At 42.1% G+C, this 22,208-nt stretch overlaps 3 protein-coding genes across 3 annotated transcripts; 1 reads left to right on the top strand and 2 right to left on the bottom strand.

Moving 5' to 3' along the window:
• lrrc41 (leucine rich repeat containing 41) lies at positions 1-5,735 on the top strand. The gene is made up of 10 exons (XM_071906923.2): positions 1-149; positions 827-913; positions 1,045-1,103; positions 1,199-1,997; positions 2,184-2,417; positions 2,550-2,714; positions 2,879-2,977; positions 3,513-3,641; positions 3,993-4,065; positions 5,317-5,735. The coding sequence occupies exons 1-10, from the start codon at positions 11-13 to the stop codon at positions 5,534-5,536; spliced, it is 2,004 nt and encodes a 667-aa protein (XP_071763024.2). The 5' UTR covers positions 1-10; the 3' UTR covers positions 5,537-5,735.
• A 111-nt stretch (positions 5,736-5,846) lies between these two features.
• On the bottom strand, positions 5,847-13,030 carry rad54l (RAD54 like). The gene is made up of 18 exons (XM_071906922.2): positions 12,949-13,030; positions 12,738-12,821; positions 11,993-12,103; positions 11,814-11,874; positions 11,588-11,723; positions 11,169-11,238; positions 10,770-11,058; positions 10,030-10,154; positions 9,778-9,928; positions 9,553-9,679; positions 8,987-9,061; positions 8,575-8,705; positions 8,374-8,484; positions 7,576-7,699; positions 7,397-7,475; positions 7,134-7,313; positions 6,619-6,782; positions 5,847-6,162 (listed from the first exon to the last, which is right to left on the bottom strand). The coding sequence occupies exons 1-18, from the start codon at positions 12,949-12,951 to the stop codon at positions 5,961-5,963; spliced, it is 2,223 nt and encodes a 740-aa protein (XP_071763023.2). The 5' UTR covers positions 12,952-13,030; the 3' UTR covers positions 5,847-5,960.
• Positions 13,031-14,975: 1,945 nt separating this feature from the next.
• On the bottom strand, positions 14,976-21,722 carry LOC139917737 (NLR family CARD domain-containing protein 3-like). The gene is made up of 8 exons (XM_071906916.2): positions 21,631-21,722; positions 20,361-20,439; positions 19,790-20,021; positions 17,742-19,542; positions 17,364-17,537; positions 16,266-16,439; positions 16,067-16,113; positions 14,976-15,553 (listed from the first exon to the last, which is right to left on the bottom strand). The coding sequence occupies exons 1-8, from the start codon at positions 21,696-21,698 to the stop codon at positions 14,976-14,978; spliced, it is 3,153 nt and encodes a 1,050-aa protein (XP_071763017.2). The 5' UTR covers positions 21,699-21,722.
• Between the last annotated feature and the right edge of the window lie 486 nt (positions 21,723-22,208).

Raw genomic sequence — 22,208 nt, 5'->3', positions numbered from 1 at the left:
TTGATAGAGAATGCATGAAGCCTATGCTGAGGAAGTCCTGCGGTTAGCAGCGAAGGCCGCAGCCAGCAGATGTCTAACAAGTCTGAAGAAGATGTGTCTCCAAGCTGCCAGTCAACATTTTGCTGCTCTGGACATGAAAGCTCTTCTTGGTAAGTGGGACGGTTGCTCGCTAATCGCCAGGCTCGTCATCATGCCAACCTGCGTTAACCCCTCATCCTAATTCCCTCATTCCTCATTCTTTTGTGATTTGTACGGCTTGGGGACAGTCATGTCAGTATCTGTGAACGCAAAAAATCTTCTCCCAAAACACTAACAATTAAAAAAGAGAGGCTGGCATGTACGTAACCCCTGTATGGAGACATGGTAACGTCAAACTCCGCTAGAAAAATCTAGCAAGTAATGTAGCCTTGCTTATCGGCAAATGCACATACATCATAGAACATCACTTCAGACATTTTACGGATCGTTAGGTGCTACTGGTAAATTCGGCATACAAGTGATCCACCAAATAGCACTTAATTTTCATAAAATCTCAAGTTTTTGAATTTGTTCATAGTGCTCGCTAGTGCCCTCTACGGTGTGTTTTGGTGGAAGAAGTCAGTCGAGCCAAAGTTAAAATTGTAATGGAAAAAGTGCTGCTGGGTGTAACAGAGGTGTGGCGATTTGAAGAGTAGCCTCGTAATTAAAGGATTAGTTCGGCGATGTTGGACCTATATATAATTTGTCTTATAATGTGCACCATAAAAAGGAAATTGTTCTGCAAACTTGAAATGTCACTTTATGTCAGTCTATGTGCTGTTGGCCTAACATATTTGTTTTAACTCAGAGCTCCCAACGTCCCTCATAAAGGATCTCTTGCCTCATCTGAACATAAGTCACCTGGATAAGTTTCAGCCAGCCCTAAATCTCAAAGGTAACCACTGAAGTTAAACTGCAAAACTGTGTTGTGTATTTTTTCCTTTGTTGGACACATGTTTTGATTTGAGGCAATTTGTAAAGTTTCCATTTAGAAGTTTTTATAATTTTTTGTTTGTATGCTTTTAGGAATATCCACTTACTCTGCGTGGGTCGCAATCCTGCAAGACATCAGGGGACCTCACCGTGTAGGTGGCATGATTTATTTAGATCATGATTCAAAATCTCATGCGTAGTAAAACCTTAAACCCAAGTGTGACATGTCTTCTGTGTTGTCTTCCAGGTAATAGACATACACACAGAAGAAGAAAGCAAGCAGGAAGCCATGGACACGTTTTTTCAATTAATTTTCTACGGCTTCAAATACATATGCATTGCCAAACACATCTCAAATGTAAACATCAAATCTCTCCTCTTGGTCATGGCCAAATGCGTCAAACATTTTTATCTCAGACCCTCCCAGTTCCTTCGCTGTTTTACCACTGAGCAGCGGCCTCTTCTGAACATCTTAGAGAAGAGCGTTATTTGTGTTGACGTCAAATACCACATCGACTTCTTGAAAATGGAGTCCCACTATGCGTTGTATGTCCTGCATCGCATGCTAGACCACGGGGAAGCGAAAGAACTCATCATATATGATCAAGACCCGATGGTACTGGCCTGGATTCTTCACGCTAGGGGATCTCAGTATGCAAATCACCAGTCTCAAGTGAAGTCGATGCACGGCAAAAGGGCAAGTTGTTTTTCAAACAGCGCTACGGCCACTGCGGGGGAGGCCAGTAGTAGCCCGGACACTGAGACGGAGGCTCCTGACAATGACGGAGATCACGTCACTCCATGCAAGCGCTCAAAGTTGGATTTTGTGTCTGGGGAGGAGGAATCAGGAATGGCCAAATCCCCCGTGGACCCTCAGGTTCTTTGTCAAACCTTCTCTCCATCCGCTGGTCACTCGCCAGAGGCCTGTCCCCAGGGACAGATCCATTCACTGCAGATCAGGGAGTGTGGACCAAAGATCCTCGCTGTGCTTGTACCCTTCCTGCCCACATGGCTGTGCCTTCGCTCTCTCACTCTACAAAGCTGCTGTAAGTTGTAGGCTTGGGCACTATCCAAAATGTAATATTGCGATACTGTCCCTATTTTATACTACTATTGTTTTGTATTTATTAAACTTGGTATTGGCATCGATTGGCATTCTGGTGTCGTGACAACACTAGACGGCACATTTGTTATTTTCTGGAGGAAGGATTGATTGTTGTCTCTGTGTGCAGCGATCTTCAGCGACTTGGAGGTGTTGACCTTGGCGAGGTCCCTCAAACAGCTGTCCGGGACGTCCGGCAGCTCCCTTGCCGATCTGAGCGTCGGCGTCCTGCCTCACGCTGCGCTCACGGAGACCCTGCTGGATGCGAGCCTCAACCTCAGGTCCCTCTCGGTGGAGATCCACCCGGTGGCAGAGAGTCTCGGACTACATGGGACCACGACTGTCGAGTCGACGGGCTTGTCAGGTGCCGGGCGCTTAAAGACTGAATGCACTTTGTACCGAATGTTGTTTGATTGGGCCAATAATGGAGTGTTCGCCTCTTCTTCTGTCTGCTGATGGGTCACAAAGTTTGATGTTGTTACCGTTCTTTCCACAGAGCTGCCTCTTGAAAAGCTGTCAGTCAAAGTACCTCAAGTAGAGACAGACCTGCACAGCATCACCTCTGTGCTGAAGCGCTGTCCGAGTCTCACATCACTTCAGGTATCGGGGATCAGGCTGTCAGCTGGCTCTTCACACCGGCAGCTTCTCACCAGTGTTTCAGGTAATGTTTCACCTCAAATGTCATTTTTAACATTGAGGACTTAAGCCAAGGACCCCCATTTGATTAGATTTTATCCAAGGGGCTTCCACCTGTGGAGAGTTTTCTTGTTGGATACGCCTCAGTCAGTAGTAAGCTGTCAGTAATGAAATGTGATCATCCTTTAGATTCAAATCAACGCTTAAGGAGGCTCAACTTGGAGGACATAAACCTGGCTGATTGTCTCCCCGAGATCCTGAATCTACTCAGAAACTGCATGTTGGAAGGTAATAACATACTTACAAATTACTGCTAGGGATCTATCAGGACAGATACCTTTACTGGAAATCTGTATTTCAGTATACAGATCTCATATCAGTATTTCCCCAAATCTAAAATCGGACACAAAGAGCCACATGTATTATCAAAGCAAATTGATTTTCTTCCTTTTTCACAGACAGATCTCTCTTCTAGAGAAAAATAGATTATACCTCAGTTTTTGTCCCGTAACCTCAAACCATCAGACGATCTGGGTTAATATTATTCAGTGAAAGAAATGGATAGGATCAGTGATCATTAATCCAAATCGGTATCAGCAATGAAATGCGGTATCAATACAATAGATACATTTCAGAATTTTTACATGTCCTATGAAAAGTCTTATGAAACGGCATTCACACCATTTAAAAAATCTCCAGTGAACGCAGTATAAAAACACAGAACACAGAGCACCCACATTGACTGTTCAGTAGTATGGGAGACGGTGGCGTGTGTTACAATGATTCCAGTCAGTTACTTGTGTGTTTTCTCTCCCACGATCAGAGCTGTCATTTAGAGACTGCCGGCTTCTGGAGAGATGCAGCAACAAAGAGGAAAGTTTACAGCAACTGGTGGATTCTCTGAAGAGAGTGCCGACTCTCCACTCACTCAGCCTGGCTCAGAACCGCCTTGGTAAGGCAGTGACTTCTCACCCAGCAGGATTCACCTTAGGGATGCATCAGTATCAATATTGGTATTGGGTATCGGGCTGATACCAGGTTAAAATATGATGCTGGTATCAGAGTTTTTCACCAATACTAAAATCTGTAACGTCAGAAATCAAAGTAAATTGACTTTTTAATGTTTTTTTGTTTTTTCAGTCATGTTAAATCCCTCTTAATAAAGAAGAAGAGTTAAATTATTTTTGTATAGTGGTTGGTATTGGTATTAGTAGGAAGTGGTATTGGTGTATCTCTACCTCATTTATTATTTCATGTAGAAATGTTCCAGCAATGTAAATCAAACCACTGCTTGCATCAACAGCCAAGAGTGTACCTGTACTGGCTGAACTCTTCACAGGATCCTCACCAAGCACAGTGAAAAAGCTGGACATCAGGTAAGTGTTGACTTCTAGACTGATTTATCAGTTGATCAGTAAAAGGTGTTGTTGAAGGCCAGAAGTAAATCTGAAGAATTCATGTTATAGAAAAAATATTTATTGAATGACCAAAAACACACATACATAAAGGGTCAAAGTGAGTGGTTTACTTTGTGCCATCTCAGCTGACCAGACTTTACCCTTTATCACGAAAATGTGGATATTAGTTTTTCTCTCAAAAAGTATATAGCCTAATTAAAATACTTAAAAGAATACTTAATAATAAATGTTCTCATAATTTCCATACATTTTCAGGCCTGAAAATGAAGAAAATTGTTTTCCATACTTATCAAACCTGTGCAAGAACCCCATTTACAGTGCTGCAGGTTCAAACTAGGGCTAGTTTACTTTGATCAACAATAGTTCTGAGATTGTGGAAGCCTCTAGTTAAATTTATTCAAATGTGGATACAAGCTGGACTGTGTTGGCCAGTGCTAGCAGAGTCTGTGGGTATATCTGTGAGGATGTACCACAGGATGAGCTCCACTGAGACGCTAGATAATGTTGCGATTACCCCCAATCACCTAAAAAGCACTAGTACACTTGTGTATGCATAATTTGGGTCATGACATTTTAAATCCAATAATCCATTTGAATTTTAATGTACTAGTTTGCACATTCTGACAAATTGAAAATATAACTGCAGTGGCCATGCCAGATTTTGCTTTCAAAGACCCATTTTTATGGTTCACAATGTAAACAGTTAAAATCTGAGAAACAAAATCCAATAAAACAGTTGCAACCTTTGTTAATTAGTATACAGTACTGTGCAAAAGTCTTAGGCACCCAAGATTTTTTTTTATACAAAAATTGTCTTAGATGTTTATTTGTCTTCTGCATTAGTGTGTCAGACTGCTTTTTATAGTACATTTTTTGATAATTAGAAACTTGTAATTTCATTATTTTTGAAAGCATCTTCGCTTTTACAGATTTTTTTTTTATTTATTTTTTTTATACAGGTGCCTAACAGTTTTGCACAGTACTGTATGTGTATAGGATTTAAGTCCACTTTTAAGTATTCTTTCACACATTTGGCACAGGTCTGTCATATACTGCATACAGCCATTTGATGAGTGTATATACAGTCAGGATTTATGTGTATATACAGTACGTATACAGTGATGGTCATATAGAAGTGGTATATCAGGGTATCGTGTTCTGTATAGACAGGTACAGACATTTCCGCTTGTGTCTTTTTGCCCTAAACAGCTCCAACTTCATTCAACCTGCTGAGCTGCTGGAGTTCGGCCGGCAGATGGAGAAACATCGTCCACCACATCGAGTGACCCTTGACCTTAGGAAAAACCCCTGGGACCGAGACCACAAGGTGTGGTACACTGCACTGAGGAGCCTCCATCCAGTCTGTGACTTCCTGGTCGACGGATGGAAATCCAGGGACACGATGGCAGACCACATCAGCAACATGTGAACAAACAGACCAGTCGAATGCTGGACTCGGATGTTTTTGGGAGACTTATTGGATTTAACTGTATCTCAAATCCAGAAGGTGTCCTGTCTCCCTTCTTCATGACAGTGTTATAACAGTGTTAATGCATTTTGTCACCTGGCCTGCAGTGGAAGTGCAACCAAACATATGAAGAAGTTATTTGTTGCTTCTTACAGACTTTTGTCACATTAGTTTCATTGCTGCCAATAAATGTGGGATCATGATGGATTAACAATCATTCTCAACCCTTTATTTGTTTTCTATTTTAATTAAAATAGATGGAACAGAACACCTTAATGTAAGAAGAAATAAATAAGATGTAAAGCAGTATTTACATGGATGGCAGATAGAGGGACAGAAAATCAGTGGCTACATTGTTCTCTCCGTGTTTGTTGTGGTCTTCCTGCTACACGACACCCTTCTGGTCCTCGTGAGAGCGCTGGTGGAAGACGAAGGAGACGGCAGCGTCCCAGGAGGCTTTCAGCACCGGGTCCCTCAGGCCCTTCTTGTCGGAGCAGTGGTGCCACTGGGAAAGGTCGCTGGTGCAATCCGACTGGTCCGGAGGAGGTCGGACCTCCCTCCCGTTAACGCAGCGCCGACAGCGAAACCTGACAAGGCCACAAGGGAGAGGAAGAGAGGCTGTTTAGCAGGCAGATACAGTGACTGAATAATGACATGCAGTTTGATATTTTGGTTCTGTACACATATTACTTTGTATGTGAAATGACAATGGGCATGAGGATTGTCCATTTTAATTTGAGGTGATTTTCTCTCGTATCCAATGAATAGTTAAGGAACTACAGCCCTGTTTTCAAATCCTGGGTTTCAATGAAGAGTTCTAGTGTCCCATGATCTAAATGTTTGAAAAGCTTTTCCACCCCAACAAGAATAACATTAGGAGGAAACACTCCTCCTATTTTTTTTTTGGAATGGAAATTGTCAAATTTCAAAATATTGTCCTTCAGCAGCTTCAATCTAAAAATATTGCTATTGGCCTTGAAAACCCCATATTAGTCAAACTGTAGTCCATCCATATCTTGTGAGTGTATGTCATCTTTTCTTACTTGTCGTGTGTGTCGCTCAAGGTCTCCTGGTTGAGGGAGAACAGCTCTCGCAGTTCACCCAGGGAGAAGTGGCGCTCCACGTCCTGCTCCTCGTCCACCACACAGCTGCTCAGGGCTTTCTTGTGGGCCTGCCTCTGCAGGATCTTCTCCTCTATCGTCCCCGTCTGCAAGCACACAAACAGGCTGGATGTTAAATATGTGACACTTAATTAACATGTTGATTTTCATAGGCTGCCGCTGAGAATGAGGGAGCAGTAATATGGCTCTGTCACAGCTCCGCTAAATTTACGAATAAATTCAAATTATGGAGCCGCAGATTTTGCTCACTGTTTGTTACTGATGAGTTACGCATAAGGGCCCTTATGTCAAACCTTACTGGTAAAAACAGACAATAAATAATGGTGATCAGCTATGTTCAAAGACAAAAGTCCAGATTTTTTTAGATTGCATTGCAAGGGCAATATGAAAGTGTTTTTGACTTCATAGCTTGGCCATGCAAGCGGTGTGGAACTCACAGAGAGCAGCCTGTAGATGTAGCAGGTCTTCTTCTGTCCGTCTCTCCAAACCCGCGCCATCGCCTGCTCATCATTGGCTGGGTTCCAGTCCGGATCGAACATCACCAAGCGGTTAGCGCCGATCAGATTCAGGCCACATCCGCCAGCCTTGCTGCTCAGCATGAAGATGAATTCTGGGTTCTGACAAAGAGAGGAAAAGATTTAGATGCCGTCTAATTCCCCTTCAAGGTACATGATCATTTAAAACAAAGGCTCCAACTCACAGATGGACTGTTGAATCTTTCCACAATCTTTGCCCTTTTCTTGATGGACATTGTGCCGTCCAGTCGAACATAGAGGTATCTATAAAAGACCAGGAGGAGGTTTGTTGCTCGCCTTAACTGATACATCACATAACTACAGACATACTTTAATGGCAGTTATTCCTCCACACCCCAATCACCTGCGAGTTCTGCACAGCTTTTCAAAGAGGTCCAGTGTTTGAGTGTAGTTGGAGACGAGCACCACCTTGTCACTACTTGTGGTCCTTGTCATTGCCAGAATGTAGTCTAGAACCAGCATTTTCCCTGGAACCAAAGGCACTTCATTACAATTTATTTAAAGAAATACAATTTAAAAAGGTACAACACAGAATTTATTTGACCTTCGATCTTAATTTGGGGTATATTTACATTATATTCTTCAAAAATGTGATTTCTAGATGGAACATAAGCTTTTTGGAACATTACTAAGCCATCATAATTTTAAGATCCATGAGGGAACTTTTGCGCTTTTATATCCTATTTTCTTGTAATCACATTTCAGCTAGAAATGTTTTCCTGTCTTAACCTTTGAATCTTCTCTTTGTAAGTTCTGTCTTATACTGTCTTCCTAAACTTTTGACACGCTTCTCCGTTATTACTGCTTCTTTTGCTATGATTGCAGTGAAAGCGATGATATCCATAGTTGAAGAAGCCGGCATCACTCAGTTCTCACACAGCTGTGTTTACATCCTACTGACACTTGGCCAGGCCGTGAATGAGGTGATTGACAGCATTTTAATTATGTACGTGCAGGCGGGGTGATACAGAAACATATCTGGCACCATTTAAACCAAAATGATAAAAAATTGAAGTTTATATCTTGACTGTGGCCTTGGGAGTTTCATCTCTCTGCAACTACACAGATGATCAGCCATGCTATAGTTTTGATTACATCTTTAAAAGCGACTAGTGAAACCTTGATGAGTGAATGTTCTTACCAGAGAGCTGAGGCTCCACAGCTTTAGCGCAGTAGCCGGGCGGAAAGAGATCCAGTGCCCCCTCAAAGCCTTCTTCACCCTCCACACACTTTTCATAGATAAGAGCCGGGTCTGAGGCACAACAGGAGATTTTAATACTTCTTTCCAACCAAGAACTCACAGTGAGACAGAGTGGGTTATATACTGAGTTTAGACACTTACGATTGCACAGTTTCTTGAGCGATGTGATGGAGGACAGGGAGGATACACTTATTTTGCCCGCTTGCAATGTCTCAATGGGCTTGGCCTGCCTCAGGAACCGCTTATATAGCTCTGTTTGGAGAGGAGTCAGCCTGCAGGAAACAGATACCACCACGTTCATCAGTTACATATATATTTAAACACTATATCCATTTTTAAATAATTGTCAGACGTTGCTCAATACTTCAAAAATATTACTCATTACTAATATTTTGTACACAGAGGTCTTCATTTGGCTAATAAATTATATCCAATAACATAATATATCACTATTATTGATAGAATAGTACTATTGAGTTGTATTTTTTATGTATTTTGAATGGTGAATCTGTTTTGGTATCAAACCTTTCAGTAGAAACCCTATGAACAATACCTGCAGCAGACAACCTGCTCAATTTTCACAGGGAGATACTTGGAGAGGATGTCGGATGTTCTCCTTATCAAGCATCTGTTGAAAAGTTAAAAGATGATGATATACTGGGCCAGCTCCTGATCAAAACAGAATAATTTCACACCAAATGTTTTTCGAGACCAAGTAATGCATGCTGCAATTGAGATGTGCTTGATTGCAATGTTGAAAATGCTTTCTGCTTCTCATTTGATAAATGAGACCCAACGTGTGCAATCTTTGGGATTTGTGTTTGTTCCTTTGCTGTATCCTGTATTGGCATTTATTTTGTATTGTATATATAATAATACACTTTATGATAATACATGTATTTATTTATATAGCACTTATAAAAGTAGAGTTTATGCTTTACAGGGTAAAGCATAAACTATAAAAGGAGGAAAATAAAACAGGAAACACTACAGGTTAAATGAAAAAATAAATTAAAGGACATAAGAAACAGCACAAGGTTTAAACTATAAAACCAAAACACAACCTTTTTGAATGTCCTAACTCTTCTAAAAACCTTGCCTGTTCCCTTTCCAGCTCACCTGTTGACGATGCTGATCAGCTCCTTGAGCTTCTCCTCTCCAGCCTGCCTGTCTTTATCACTGGCGGCTGCATCTCGACCCTTCAAGATGGGAAGCTCAAATCGCTTTTTAAACTCCTGGGCGGTACCTGACATCGAGGAGAAAAAAACACAAGACATGAAATCAAGAAAAGAGCAGAAATTATTAACGCGTCTTTGAACCATGTTTCTGTGTGTGGCTGCTTACCAAGGATTCCACTATTAACAAAGTGCACCAGGCTGAAGTACTCCAGCAGATCATTCTGGATCGGGGTGCCTGATATCAGCACTCTCCTCTGTGCTTTCATGGCATTTAGGGCCTGGTACGTCTGGTTGTCAGAGTTCTTCAGCCGATGGCCCTGTAGCGTGCAGACTTGTTAAGATCACTTCATATAATCAATCGTTCTTGACAGCTACTGTAATAGCAGAGTGGAAAAGGTAAATAAAGTGGCTGAAGTACCTCATCACAGATGACAATTCCAACTTTCCCCTTGTGCAGAACCTCAGCGTGCAGTCGAAATGTCTCATAGGAAATGATCAATATTGGAGTGGGCACCCTCAAGCCATGCTGAGTCATGAAGTTCACTGGGGAGCACAGAAATCAAGGCAATTAACAAGCGGGCACAATTATTCTGATATTTTCAAAATCATGCATTTCTAAGGAAAAATCCACCCTAAAACCCTTTGTTAGAACAGCTATTAGCAATGTACCTTGCATTTCTGGGTCTATTTTATTGTATGGTGGCGTATTTTCCTAATTCCTGTGGAGAACTGGTTAAACGTAGACGATGTGTGGTGTGACGTCCAGATATTTACAGCAGCTACAATGAAGTTTGATAGCAGAAACATTTTCAGCTACCTAAAACATCAAGGGTAAATGTCAGGTTTTGGTGTCAGTCCCTCAGAAAGAGCAAGGTTCTTTCTATCAACAATCAGACATGACTTCCATCCTAGAAGAGGCAGAGATACAAATTTCTCCACTGACAGTAGCTTCAATAGACCGGAATGCAATTCAGACACAAAAACACATTGCGGTTTGAGTAAGTTCATCACAGGTTAACTCCTGGAATGCACTGAACATCAGAAAACTATGAATTCTAACTGTGTAAGAGTGTCTGAGGGTGGATTTGTCCTGATTTTCTCTCAGATTTTTATTACTGAAAATAGTGCAGATTGAGACAGAAGGGAAGAAGCAACTACCTAGCTTTTTGTCTATCTCGTCCTTTGAACCTCCGTCGATGGCAACCGGCGTGATGCGTCCCCCCAGCCACTTTCCCACTTCATTGTACCAGTTGCGAACCAGACTGGAAGGCGAGACCACGATGGCCTTGTCTATCTCTGGCTTGGCGTCGGGGCTCTGGCGCAGCAGGGTCCACATGAGGACGATGCACTGCAAGGTCTTCCCCAGACCCATCTCATCAGCCATGATGCAGCCGTACGAGTCGGCGATGCGTCTCCCCGTCACGCAGTCCCACAGGAACTTCACCCCCTCAAGACAAAAAAAAAATAAAAAAGACAGCCATTTTAAAGCCTCTGAAGGAAAACTTAACAAAGCAAGACAGCCTTATTTAAGAGTGAGTAAAACATCCTATGGTTTACCTCTCTCTGATGGGGTCGTAGCACTTTTCCTAAGATTGGATCCACAACAACATGGACTGGCAGTTTTTCCCTGGACAAGACAAACACAAATGCAGTTACACAACAGCAGTGAGCGAGCGCTCCGTCCAGAAACAGCTGGACTCACAGCGGTAGATCTTTTGCCTCTCTCGTCCCTTTGGTATAAAGCATCACAGATCGGCCGGGTTGGTGAGCAGTTACATGATTTCTGAGTATTAAAGTTCAACCAGTTTTCAAACAGTTACTTCTCGCTGCCATTCGGAGCGCCAATGTACAAAGTCGCACAGTGCAGCTTTAACTATCAAGTTGTTTTCACTGGAGATCTCCAAGTAAAAGATGATTTATTGGAAGACTGGCCCAAATGCATGACTGTTCAATTCAACACAATGTTTTTAACTCACTTGTCTGCTTTGATCAGGTCATGAGTGCCCAAAGTTGGGGGTTCATAAAGAACCAATGCATCCTCTGCAAATGGGTCGTGAAGTGCCCGCCTTACGCCTGCACGCTTTAGACCAAGTGCCCTGATTCCCAATGAGCCTGTGAGAAGAACGTAAAGTCAGCAATTGATGTAATTCTTTATTTACTGTAGACATAAAAGAGAAGCAATAGTGAGAAGGCAAATTTTACCTGTGTAATTTGGAATAGGAATTTTAAATGGCTTGGAGAGGATACTTCGAATAAATGCCTCCTGCAGAAAGGAGTAAAAAAAACACTCAGCAAGCTCATCGCAAAGTATCACTACAATTTCAACATTTACATACAAACATGATGCAAGGATTAACTGTTAAGTACTCAATAATACTTACATGCTTTTCACCATCCGTACATGCAGGCCGGTTGGTCAGTTGTGTCAGAGGCTTTCTGAAGGGAGAAATATGGCTTTCTCTGATTTCATTAGCACTTTTCCTTCTTTTTCCCTGCAAAAAACAGTATGCACTATTCAAATCAAATCACAGCAGCTCTCATCAACACACTGATATTGACTCGCCAAATCTTTCTGAGTCACAGTTTGTCGAACAGGTGGCATGGAGATACATGAAAGTGTGTATCTAAAATAAATAAGTAACTAAAGCTTTATTTACATAGCACAGTTACAAAGTGCAAAGCATACATTCCTGGTAGACCATTACTTCAGAGCTTTTAGTAATTGGTACTTGGAAACCCTGGAAAGTTCGCCATACAAGTGGTTCAATAAGCAGCACAATCATTTTTCCTAATTACAGTCCTACAAGCCAAACAAACCTACAAGTTGAACACTTATTAAAGTACTCATATGTGAATCAGATGCCTGCCGAATTAACAAGTGATCGCTTGCAATTCAGAAGAGATTTAAAGTCATGTTCCACCAGGTGTGTACATTTGCCGATAAGCCAGAAAACTTTAAATTGATAGATTTTTGAATGGCGTTTGGCGGACAGGTCTCTCCATACCTTTATGCTCCATACACAAGCGAACGGAATGTTATCAGGGGTATCTGACAAGCAATTCACAGCATTGGTTTCAATGCTAGTCATCTACATTACAAGCAGAGTAAAACAATAACCAACTTACATCCCCAGGCGTCCAGTCGTCCTCTTCGGACGAGTCCCCTCCTTGCTTCCGTTTGGCAACCTGACTTGGAGCAAGACTCCTTCTCTGGGAACAACATTTAGGTAGACGGGTACTTAACGTTAATGGTCAACAGGCCAACGCACAGGACATTGCCCTTTGGGTCTGTATTATGTAGATATGACGTTAGCAAACGAATTATTTGGTCGTTTACCATTTTCCTTGTATCCCCGTTATAGCACTTCGGTTGAGACTCCTACTACTAGCGTTAGCTAGTTGTCGGCTCTGTCTGTTCAGCTCATGTCTTTGCTGGTGTGTTACTTTACAAAACACTCATCATAGGCGAATGACTAAATACATTAGTACAGTTAACAATAATTAGTTTACAAGAATTTCCAACAGCCAAACGCCTGTTAGTCCGAGACCACAAGTCCCTTCGGTTTATTTACATAAACTAAACTTCGCGCTAAATGTCGCACAACACTACGGCAAGCCTTAAAGATCAGAAACTGTCATGAGCAGGGTTTGCCTTCCACTGTAATGGAAAGGTTCTCAGCCAGTGCATCTCATTACCAAGACAGACAAAAGAAAGCAATAATAAAGCAATATGCATCATAAAATAAACATAATAACTAAAATAAATGAAATAATAATAATAATTAAAAAATAATAAAAAATATCAGTGCATTGACTAGATATTAACTAACAGCCTAGTATACCTGAACTGTCATTATAATTGTCCAATCGCAGTTATTTAAAGACGTGTAACTGTAACAGGCTCAGATTGTTATTATAAGTGTCTGACAACATTATGGAAAGGACCCTACAGAGAAATGAAACGTTTTTCTTTACCTTTCGCTTGATCCGGTCTGTCTTCTCTGTAGGGTCTTTTCCATAATGTTGTCAGACACTTATAATAACAATCTGAGCCTGTCAGTGGCAAAAACAAGCACTTTTAGTGGACGTTCATTGACGGTGCGATTTGCCCCATCGGATTACATTGCAGCCCATTTCGCGGCTGCCGGCTGAAGCGATCTCACTCAATACTGGACCAATTTCAAAAATTGTTGTCCCCTTTAGTCACTTAGACACAAAAAGATGGGAAAATAGGGTCCAGGTTGAAAAATACCGAAGTTACCCTTTAAGACTCTCACTGTTACCAGTCTACTGCTCTAAAGATTGGTTTGTTTTTGGTTTTTTTGCCCTTTGAGTTAAAATCGACCTGTCTATTGAGTGTGGGCAGGTGAAGAAAGTTCCAAAATGGGGGATCAATTGGGTAAAAGAATGGTTTTAAAGAATTAATCTATGAAATTCTTATGAAAATCATGAAAAATACATAAAATCTGGAGATTAATTGATCTGTATTTACAGTTAGAATAAGTTAACAAAGTTCCAAAAAAAAGGGTAAAATAGGATTTCATTGACCTGATGAGCACTTGAGCACTTTAATGTCACTTTGTATTTTGATTTCTTACATTGTTGCATGCTGTCTGTATGTTTGTCATGATAGGCTACTGCCTCCTTGACCAGGTCTCCCTCAAAAAAAGAGATTCTTAATCTCATTGGGAATCTCATTGGCTTAAATAAAGGTTGAATAACATTTTGTGTTTTGTTTTCATAATTCTAGATACTTAAATTAAACATGAATATGTAAATCGGCATGTGCGTTCAACCAAATTGGAAATGTAAATCATAAATTACATTTTCCTTGATTTTCATGACTCAGAACTTATATAACAACAAAGCAATACACTGGTTTATTTTAAGGCAACAATAATTACATAGTAAAGTCAACAAATTATGTTTAAAACTATGCTTGCTTGAAAAGAGGATCAAACAATTTAACCTTTATTCCTGCAGAAAACAAGATAGGTGTTCAGCTTGGAGCAGAGAGATTGATCAAATAAAACAGAATCAAAGGAAAAATATTTGAACCTGTCAATCATCAATAACTATGGATTTTCCATAATATCTTTCCAAATAAAATGTCTGTCCTTGTCCATTTGATTACCATTCACATACAATCCACTCTGTTTACAGTGACGGATGGATCATGTTTGTTTACAACAAAATGAGCAGTAAACCTATATGAAAACATAAATGTTCATATTCACGATTTAAGATGTGTATGTGTGTGTGTGTGTGTGTGTGTGTGCGTGCGTGCATGCGTGCGTGTGTGTGTGTGTGTGTGTGTGTGTGAGTGATCCTGTCCTGAGTGAACTATCATTTCAGCAGCTGTCTTTAGTCAGCAGTGTCTCTCTCTGCCTCCTCTATCTGACACAGAGACACTGAGGAACCAAACCCAGTCCTAAACCTAATCCCGGGGTAGAGGGGCTCAGTGAATGTGGAGTGGAAGGTGTGGATGTGGACCAGTGTGTCAGAGGAGACTCTGTAGAAGGACAGAGAGCCAGCAGGCCAGTCCAGATACACTGCTACTCTGTTAGAGTCAGAGGACAGGGGGGAACATATGTCTGTTGATCTGTTATTATTGTGCCAGGCGGAGTAACCATCATCGCAGCAGTCCAGACTCCAGGACTTGTCGTTCCCTCCGAGCCTGCACCCGACGCTGTTTCCCCTCCTTCCGATGCCTCTGTAAGTCGCTCCTATATCGACCCATCCTCTCCTCTCCACCTCCCAGTAACAGCGACCGGTCAGACTGTTTCGACACAGCAGCTGATAGTACCAGTCAAACCTCTCTGGGTGATCGGGACACGGCTGCTGCTGCTGCTGCTCGCTCCCCACTGTCACCTCTCTGTTGTCTTCGGACAGGAGGAGCTTTCTGTTCGCTGTGTTTGGGTCCAGTGTGAGTTCACAGGCATCTGATGGAGAGACATAATACAGCAGCAGTTTTATAATCTAATACAGTGATTCTCAACCTTTTTCAAATCAAGGACCCCTAATTTAGTCCACATTAGGGCCACAGACCCCCACATGATGAGATTTTGTCTCTCAAACCCAAATCTGAGAATATTTTTATTATTAGATATGATTTAGTCCAGAATTCCATGACTATCTGTATTGTAGGTAGAGAGATAACAGTGAAACTATGATCAAAATAGTCATTCTTCTACATTCTCTAATTGTGCTAACTGAAATTATGGCAAAGTTTAACAGTTTATGAATTTTCTGGGGACCCCCTGGAACCCCCTCAAGGACCCCTGGTGATCCCCGGACCCCATGTTGAGAACCACTGATCTAATACACAGGTTCTTGTTGACAGTTTGACAATTCAATGAATGGATGTCACATACTGTGGTGTAGATGGGCTTTCCATCTCAATTTCTGAATGTGTGCTGCTTTGTTTTCATGAATCAAACTAAACACACACTTACACTTCCTCAGACCAGGTTTCAACCACCACACTGCATCATGGTCCACACTGGGGGAATAAACAACGTCAGACCAGCAGATTCTCTTTGATAATGGAAACATGTGATTTCTACTCATATCCACCATTAAACATGAATCCATATTCCTCAGCTTCTCAGTCTGACAGCGCTCAGCCTTCTAGCAGACGTTGCCTCTCCATACCTGAGAGAGTCCAGTCTCCAGTGTGGATCCTCCAGTCCAGCAGAGAGCAGCTTCACTCCTGAGGCTCCTGGATGATTGTAGCTCAGGTCCAGCTCTCTCAGATGGGAGGGGTTGGAGCTCAGAGCCGAGGCCAGAGAAGCACAGCCTTCCTCTGTGAGCAGACAGCCTGACAGCCTGCACACACACACACACACACACACACACACACACACACACACGCATTTTCTTCCAATTATGTATAGTTTGTAGTGCTGGGAGATAAAACAATATCTATAATTATCTTGGTTAAATTTTCCTTGATTTCAAAATAAAACCAGCTCGATAATTTTCCAAAATGACCATAGCTGAGTTCCTCTCTTATAGTTCCTCTCATAGTTGCAACTGAACATTTACCATGACATTTCACTTATAATGGACCATTTGATGCTTTTTTAGCGTTGATCACACACTTCCCTGTTAACTTGTCACAGCCCCTTTTCACCACTAGATGGCACCATTGAACTGTTCATAGCCTGGACCTCTTGCTGCCAATGATTATGGTTCAACTGTTGCCACCTGTGGTTTTTAGTTTTATTTAGTTCTAAAACTATTCTAGCAAAAGTGCTTTAAATGAAAGTTGACTTTCAGAGCTATTCAACTTTTATTCAGGAGGAAACCCTTTAAATTTGACAAATAGTGATTTTTACATATATTGTGATATGAAAATGTTAATTATAACATTTTCAACCATATCCTTATACCTTTGTTATTGATTGTTTATTCTTGAGGATTGCAAGTTTTTGAACAGGGTTTTCTGTAAAAGAGATCACAGCTCTCAATGTAAGCTCCTTGCTTTAAAAAATGTACATGTTGGATTTTGTCATTACTACACTGCTCTGCAATTAGTTATAATGCAGAAACTGTAATTGTCTCCAATATGAACAGTTGACCCGAGGATCAGGTTTCATTTCAGTTCTCGACTCAATTTGTGACAGAATCTTCCAAGTCCTTTACTTTAGGTTTCAACACCAGAGGCAGTAAGGAGAGGAAATAATGAAATATTCTCACAGAGGCTAGAAGGTAGTGCTAAATGTTGATTACAGTTTCAGTAATTCTGACCTGAGAGTTTCCAGTCTACAGTGTGGACTCCCCAGTCCAGCAGAGAGCAGCTTCACTCCTGAATCCTGCAGGTCGTTGTTACTCAGGTCCAGCTCTCTCAGACTGGAGGACTGGGAGCTGAGAACTGAGGCCAGAGCTTCACAGCTTCTCTCTGACAGCTCACACACACTCAGCCTGAAGAATTAGCGATGAAGACAAACAGTAACTTGGAAAATATTTATTTTTTCTCTTCTGTATGAAATATCACATATTTACCATGTACAATGTTAAACATAAATATTACCATTTGATGTACTGTACCAGATGTAGCTTAGAACTACTTTTCATCTGTAATCCCTTGGCAGGTTATTGAATCTATCCAGTTATCTATGCACTTACACAGCTTTATTGGAGGCTTTGACCACTGGCAGCAGCCTCAGAAGAGCCTCCTCTGAAGCAGAGTATTTCTTCAGGTCAAACACCTCCAGCTCTTCTTCTGATGACAGTAAGATGAAGACCAGAGCCGACCACTGAGCAGGGGAGAGTCCGGCTCTGGAGAGACTCCCTGAACTCAGGTACAGTTGGATCTCCTCCACTAGAGAACGGTCATTCAGCTCATTCAGACAGTGGAACAGATTGATGCTTCTCTCTGGAGATGGATTCTCCTTGATCGTCTCCTTGATGTACTGGACTGTTTCCTGATTGGTCTGTGAGCTTCTTCCGCTCTGTGTCAGCAGGCCTTGTAGGAGAGTCTGATTGGTCTCCAGTGAAAGGCCCAGGAGGAAGCGGAGGAACAAGTCCAGGTGTCCATTTGGACTCTGTAAGGCCTTGTCCACAGCACTCCGGTAGAGGTGTTTCAGTTTAGATTTGCCTCTTAGTTTAGATGGTGTGGAGGCTGATTGTTGATCTGACAGCAGATCGACACCAGAGTCGACGAATGAGACGAGGACATGAACAGCAGCCAGAAACTCCTGAATGCTCAGATGGACAAAGCAGAACACCTTGTCCTGGGACAGCCCACGCTCCTCTTTAAAGATCTGTGTGAACACTCCTGAGTACACCGAGGCTGCTCCGATGTCAATGCCACACTCTGTCAGGTCTGCTTCATAGAAGATCAGGTTGCCTTTCTCCAGCTGCTCAAAAGCCAGTTTTCCTAGAGAGAGAATCGTTGTCCTGCTCTCTGTATTCCAGTGTGGATCTGTCTCATCTCTCTCATGATATTTGGCGTTCCCCAGTTTGGACTGGACCACCAGGAAGTGGATGTACATCTCAGTCAGGGTCTTGGGCAGGTCTCCTCTCTCACTGGTTTCCAACACATGCTCCAGAACTGTAGCAGTGATCCAGCAGAAGACTGGGATGTGGCACATGATGTGGAGGCTTTGTGAAGTCTTGATGTGGGAGATGATTCTTCTGGCCTGCTCCTCATCTCTGAATCTCTTCCTGAAGTACTCCTCCTTCTGTGGGTCAGTGAAGCCTCTCACCTCTGTCACCACGTCAACGCACTCAGGAGGGATCTGATTGGCTGCTGAGGGTCGTGTGGTTATCCAGAGGCGAGCAGAGGGAAGCAGTTTCCCCTCAATGAGGTTTGTCAGCAGCACGTCTACTGAGGTTGACTCTGTAACATCAGTCAGGATCTCGTTGTTCTGGAAGTCTAGAGGAAGGCGACACTCATCCAGACCGTCAAGGATGAACACAACCTGGAACTTGTCAAACCTGCAGATTCCTGCTTCTTTGGTCTCAATGAAGAAGTGATGAAGAAGTTTCACCAAGCTGTACTTTTTCCCTTTCAGCAGATTCAGCTCTCGGAAGGTGAATGGAAATGTGAACTGTATATCCCGGTTGGCTTTGTCTTCAGCCCAGTCCATAGTGAACTTCTGTGTTAAGACTGTTTTCCCAATGCCAGCCACTCCCTTCATCATCAGTGTTCGGGCTGGTTTATCTCTTCCAGGTAAGGGTTTAAAGATGTCTTCACATTTGATTGTTGTTTCTGGTCTCACTGGTTTCCTGGATGCTGTTTCAATCTGTCTGACCTCATGTTCATCATTGACCTCTCCACTCCCTCCCTCTGTGATGTGGAGCTCTGTGTAGAACTGATTCAGGAGTGTTGGGTTCCCTGCTTTAGCAATCCCCTCAAACACACACTGAAACTTCTCCTTCAGACTGGATTTGAGTTCATGTTGGCCGATGGCAGCAAGAGTTTCTAAATGAACAAAGAAATGTGAACATTTCCTGGTAAATGTATATATATCCCTACATGGCATCTATTCAACTCATCACTGCTGAGTACCAGATTATCCAGAGGGATTATCCTCATTTACCTTTCAGTCTTGAATTGAATAGATCTAGTTTGGCAAATGTTTAGATTTACAGCAGAATTTGGAAATACATCTCCCATTTTCCCACCATTTCCCCTTCCCATCATGTTAAACCTGTTAAAAGCCTCTTACTGCTCTGCAGACAGTCAGCCAGCTCCTCCTGCTTCATTCTCTTTAGGAAGTGCAGTGTGATCTGCAGCAAAGCCTTTCTGCTGCTCCTCCTCTGCTCCTCCTCCTCACCGTCCACCATCACCTCCTCATCCTCCCTCTGCCTCTCTAAGCATTCTAGGTAATCTGGACTCAGAGCCCTCTGGAACCGTTTCAGCTCGTTCTTCACAAAGGTGACGATGTTCTCCTCAAGCAGCTGGAACAGAATAATATATGAATTAAGCTTTCTTACTAAAATCGTGGAACACAACATAAGGTCCATCTGGCATAGATTGAAAGCCCACTGGTCTAAAGAGTGCAGCATGGAGACTGAATGTTTGTTTTGGATTTCAATTGCTGGTGAAGTAAAAGGTGTTGTACATTTTCAATTCAATTCAATTCAAGTCAATTCAAAAACTTTATTTATCCCCGAGGGGCAATTAAAAAGGGGCTTGCACAGTAGGACATAAAATGCAGTCAGACAACAACAAGAATGAAGTGCAGATTGGCACTATGTGCAAAATGTGCAAATAAATGCAAGTTAAAGCACACACACCATAAATATGGAGTCCAGGTCTGTTTGATGCTCCTGGGCAGACTGACCACTGGGAACATCTGACCTCTTCTGGTGGATTCTGCGGAAAAAACGAAACATCAGATATCAGGTCATATTATGACACACACACACACACACACACACACACACAGACACACACACACACACACACATGTTTTAAATACTTTATTTGAATTCGCTCATTCACATAGAGCACAGGATTCTCCAAAACAACTGGAGTGAATAGAGACTGTTTGTTTAGAGTTCCAAAAAGGTACAAAAAATGACCTAGTGAGAATGTCACATCTTGGCATCTTGGGTATCATGTAAAATTCAACTTTTCCATTTGTATCTGTCACTTTATTGGGCACTCTTGAAGGCAGAATCTGTTTGCTACTGTAGTGGCGGTTGGCGCGGTGCAGAACAAGAGATAATCTAGGAGATATTGAGGTAAATATTGGACCTTTGGATCCACAGTGTAATCATTTGGCTTCACAACAGTTGGATCATGCTGACGGAGTATTGTTATGGTCATTTCTTACCTCACTGGAACTCTAAAGAAATGGTCTCCAGTTGTTTTGGAGAAGGCTGCTACAAAGTTGTGCCAGCTAATTTGCTGTGTGTTATATTGACATACAAACTTCACCAGTGTTTCAACTGACATGAGGGAGAGGAAATAATGACAACATTTTCATTTGTAGGTACACATTGGAAACAGGTGGCCCGTCCTCCACCACACAGCCAGGCTACCAGTAACAGCCTAGATAGAGCAGTATCTTGCCAGCTGGTTAGGTCTTCCTCCTGCAGACCTGAAGTCCTCAAGCCTCTGACAGCCAGCTCATGGACATGTCCAAGGTTGCCAAAAATTCAAAACCATGAGCCTACATGAGAACCCATGTCCATATACCCATGTCCTGCTGGATCCTGATAGAAACACAGGATGGACAAAGCAGGGCTGACGGTAGAAAAAGGTTAGACAGACAGGTTTCTCACCAGCAGGTTGACAGTTGCTGGAGAGTAAATGAGAAACACTCTTCCCTCCCTCCACAACTTCCTCCAAAGTTCCCTTATACAAGAAACTGAAGCCCCAAATTGCTTGGAGAATTGGAGTTCTTAGTGGCCAACAGTAGATGACTGTGGTTATACTGGGCAGCTCCCAGTGGCTAACAGTAAAAGACTGGTTATACTGAACAAGAGTGATGCTGAAAAAGAGCTCACCAAATAGTTAAAACATGAATATAGTAACATGTTAATGCTATTAACAACTTACTTCTTGTCAGAAGGATGGTGTTCATCTTTAAAATTAACAAGGTGACCTGTAGACCGGTCACTCTTCATGGACACACAGCTAGGTTGAGGGGAGTCTGGTCTCTCCTGCTGGACTCTGGTAGACAGAGAAGAAGACCACTAAGGCAGGAAATTCACTTTTTAGTGAACCAGCCACCCAGAAACTACCAGGTAGGTCTAAATCCAGGTAGGTCTAAACATAAAAGGTATCAGCACACCAAAATAATGATAAGAATAATATTAATAAAATTGCCCTCTTCCCACTGAATGATTTCTCCTCTCTCCTCATGCTATTTGTGGTTGAAGCTTATTCTACTGATACACTCATACGTGTAGGAAGTTGCTCTGGATAAGAGTGTCAGAGAAAGCCCTAAAATATAGCTAATTGTAAATGTAATATGGAGAACATTTGATAGTTTGAATGGCATTGCTAGCTTCACCAATACAGACAGCATTTATGTCCCAAAAAAGTGCATGAAAGAATAATAATAATTGGAAGAGTTTACATTTTCTGAAGAATCATTTTAAGTGTGCTTGCTTCAGCATGTTAAACCGCTGAAT

This window comes from Centroberyx gerrardi, chromosome 9 (assembly GCF_048128805.1).
Source record: "Centroberyx gerrardi isolate f3 chromosome 9, fCenGer3.hap1.cur.20231027, whole genome shotgun sequence".
In the NCBI taxonomy this organism is placed as follows: Eukaryota; Metazoa; Chordata; class Actinopteri; order Beryciformes; family Berycidae; genus Centroberyx; species Centroberyx gerrardi.
The sequence above is the reverse complement of the archived record's forward strand: the minus strand, read 5'-3'. Positions and strand labels throughout refer to the sequence as shown.

Excerpts from the sequence above, each read along its gene's own strand:
- rad54l (XM_071906922.2), bottom strand. Across the intron at positions 7,700-8,373 it reads TGTGGAGCCTCAGCTCTCTG|GGAAAATGCTGGTTCTAGAC; the intron begins GTAAGAACATTC and ends CTTTGGTTCCAG. Across the intron at positions 7,476-7,575 it reads AAGCTGTGCAGAACTCGCAG|ATACCTCTATGTTCGACTGG; the intron begins GTGATTGGGGTG and ends GGTCTTTTATAG.
- LOC139917737 (XM_071906916.2), bottom strand. The coding sequence starts at position 21,698 with ATGAAGAGTGACCGGTCTACAGGTCACCTTGTTAATTTTAAAGATGAA. Across the intron at positions 17,538-17,741 it reads AAAGCCTCCAATAAAGCTGT|GCTGAGTGTGTGTGAGCTGT; the intron begins GTAAGTGCATAG and ends CTAATTCTTCAG. Across the intron at positions 16,114-16,265 it reads TGGAGACTGGACTCTCTCAG|TGTGGACCATGATGCAGTGT; the intron begins GTATGGAGAGGC and ends TTATTCCCCCAG.
- lrrc41 (XM_071906923.2), top strand. The coding sequence starts at position 11 with ATGCATGAAGCCTATGCTGAGGAAGTCCTGCGGTTAGCAGCGAAGGCC. Across the intron at positions 1,998-2,183 it reads TCTCACTCTACAAAGCTGCT|CGATCTTCAGCGACTTGGAG; the intron begins GTAAGTTGTAGG and ends CTCTGTGTGCAG. Across the intron at positions 2,418-2,549 it reads CGAGTCGACGGGCTTGTCAG|AGCTGCCTCTTGAAAAGCTG; the intron begins GTGCCGGGCGCT and ends TTCTTTCCACAG.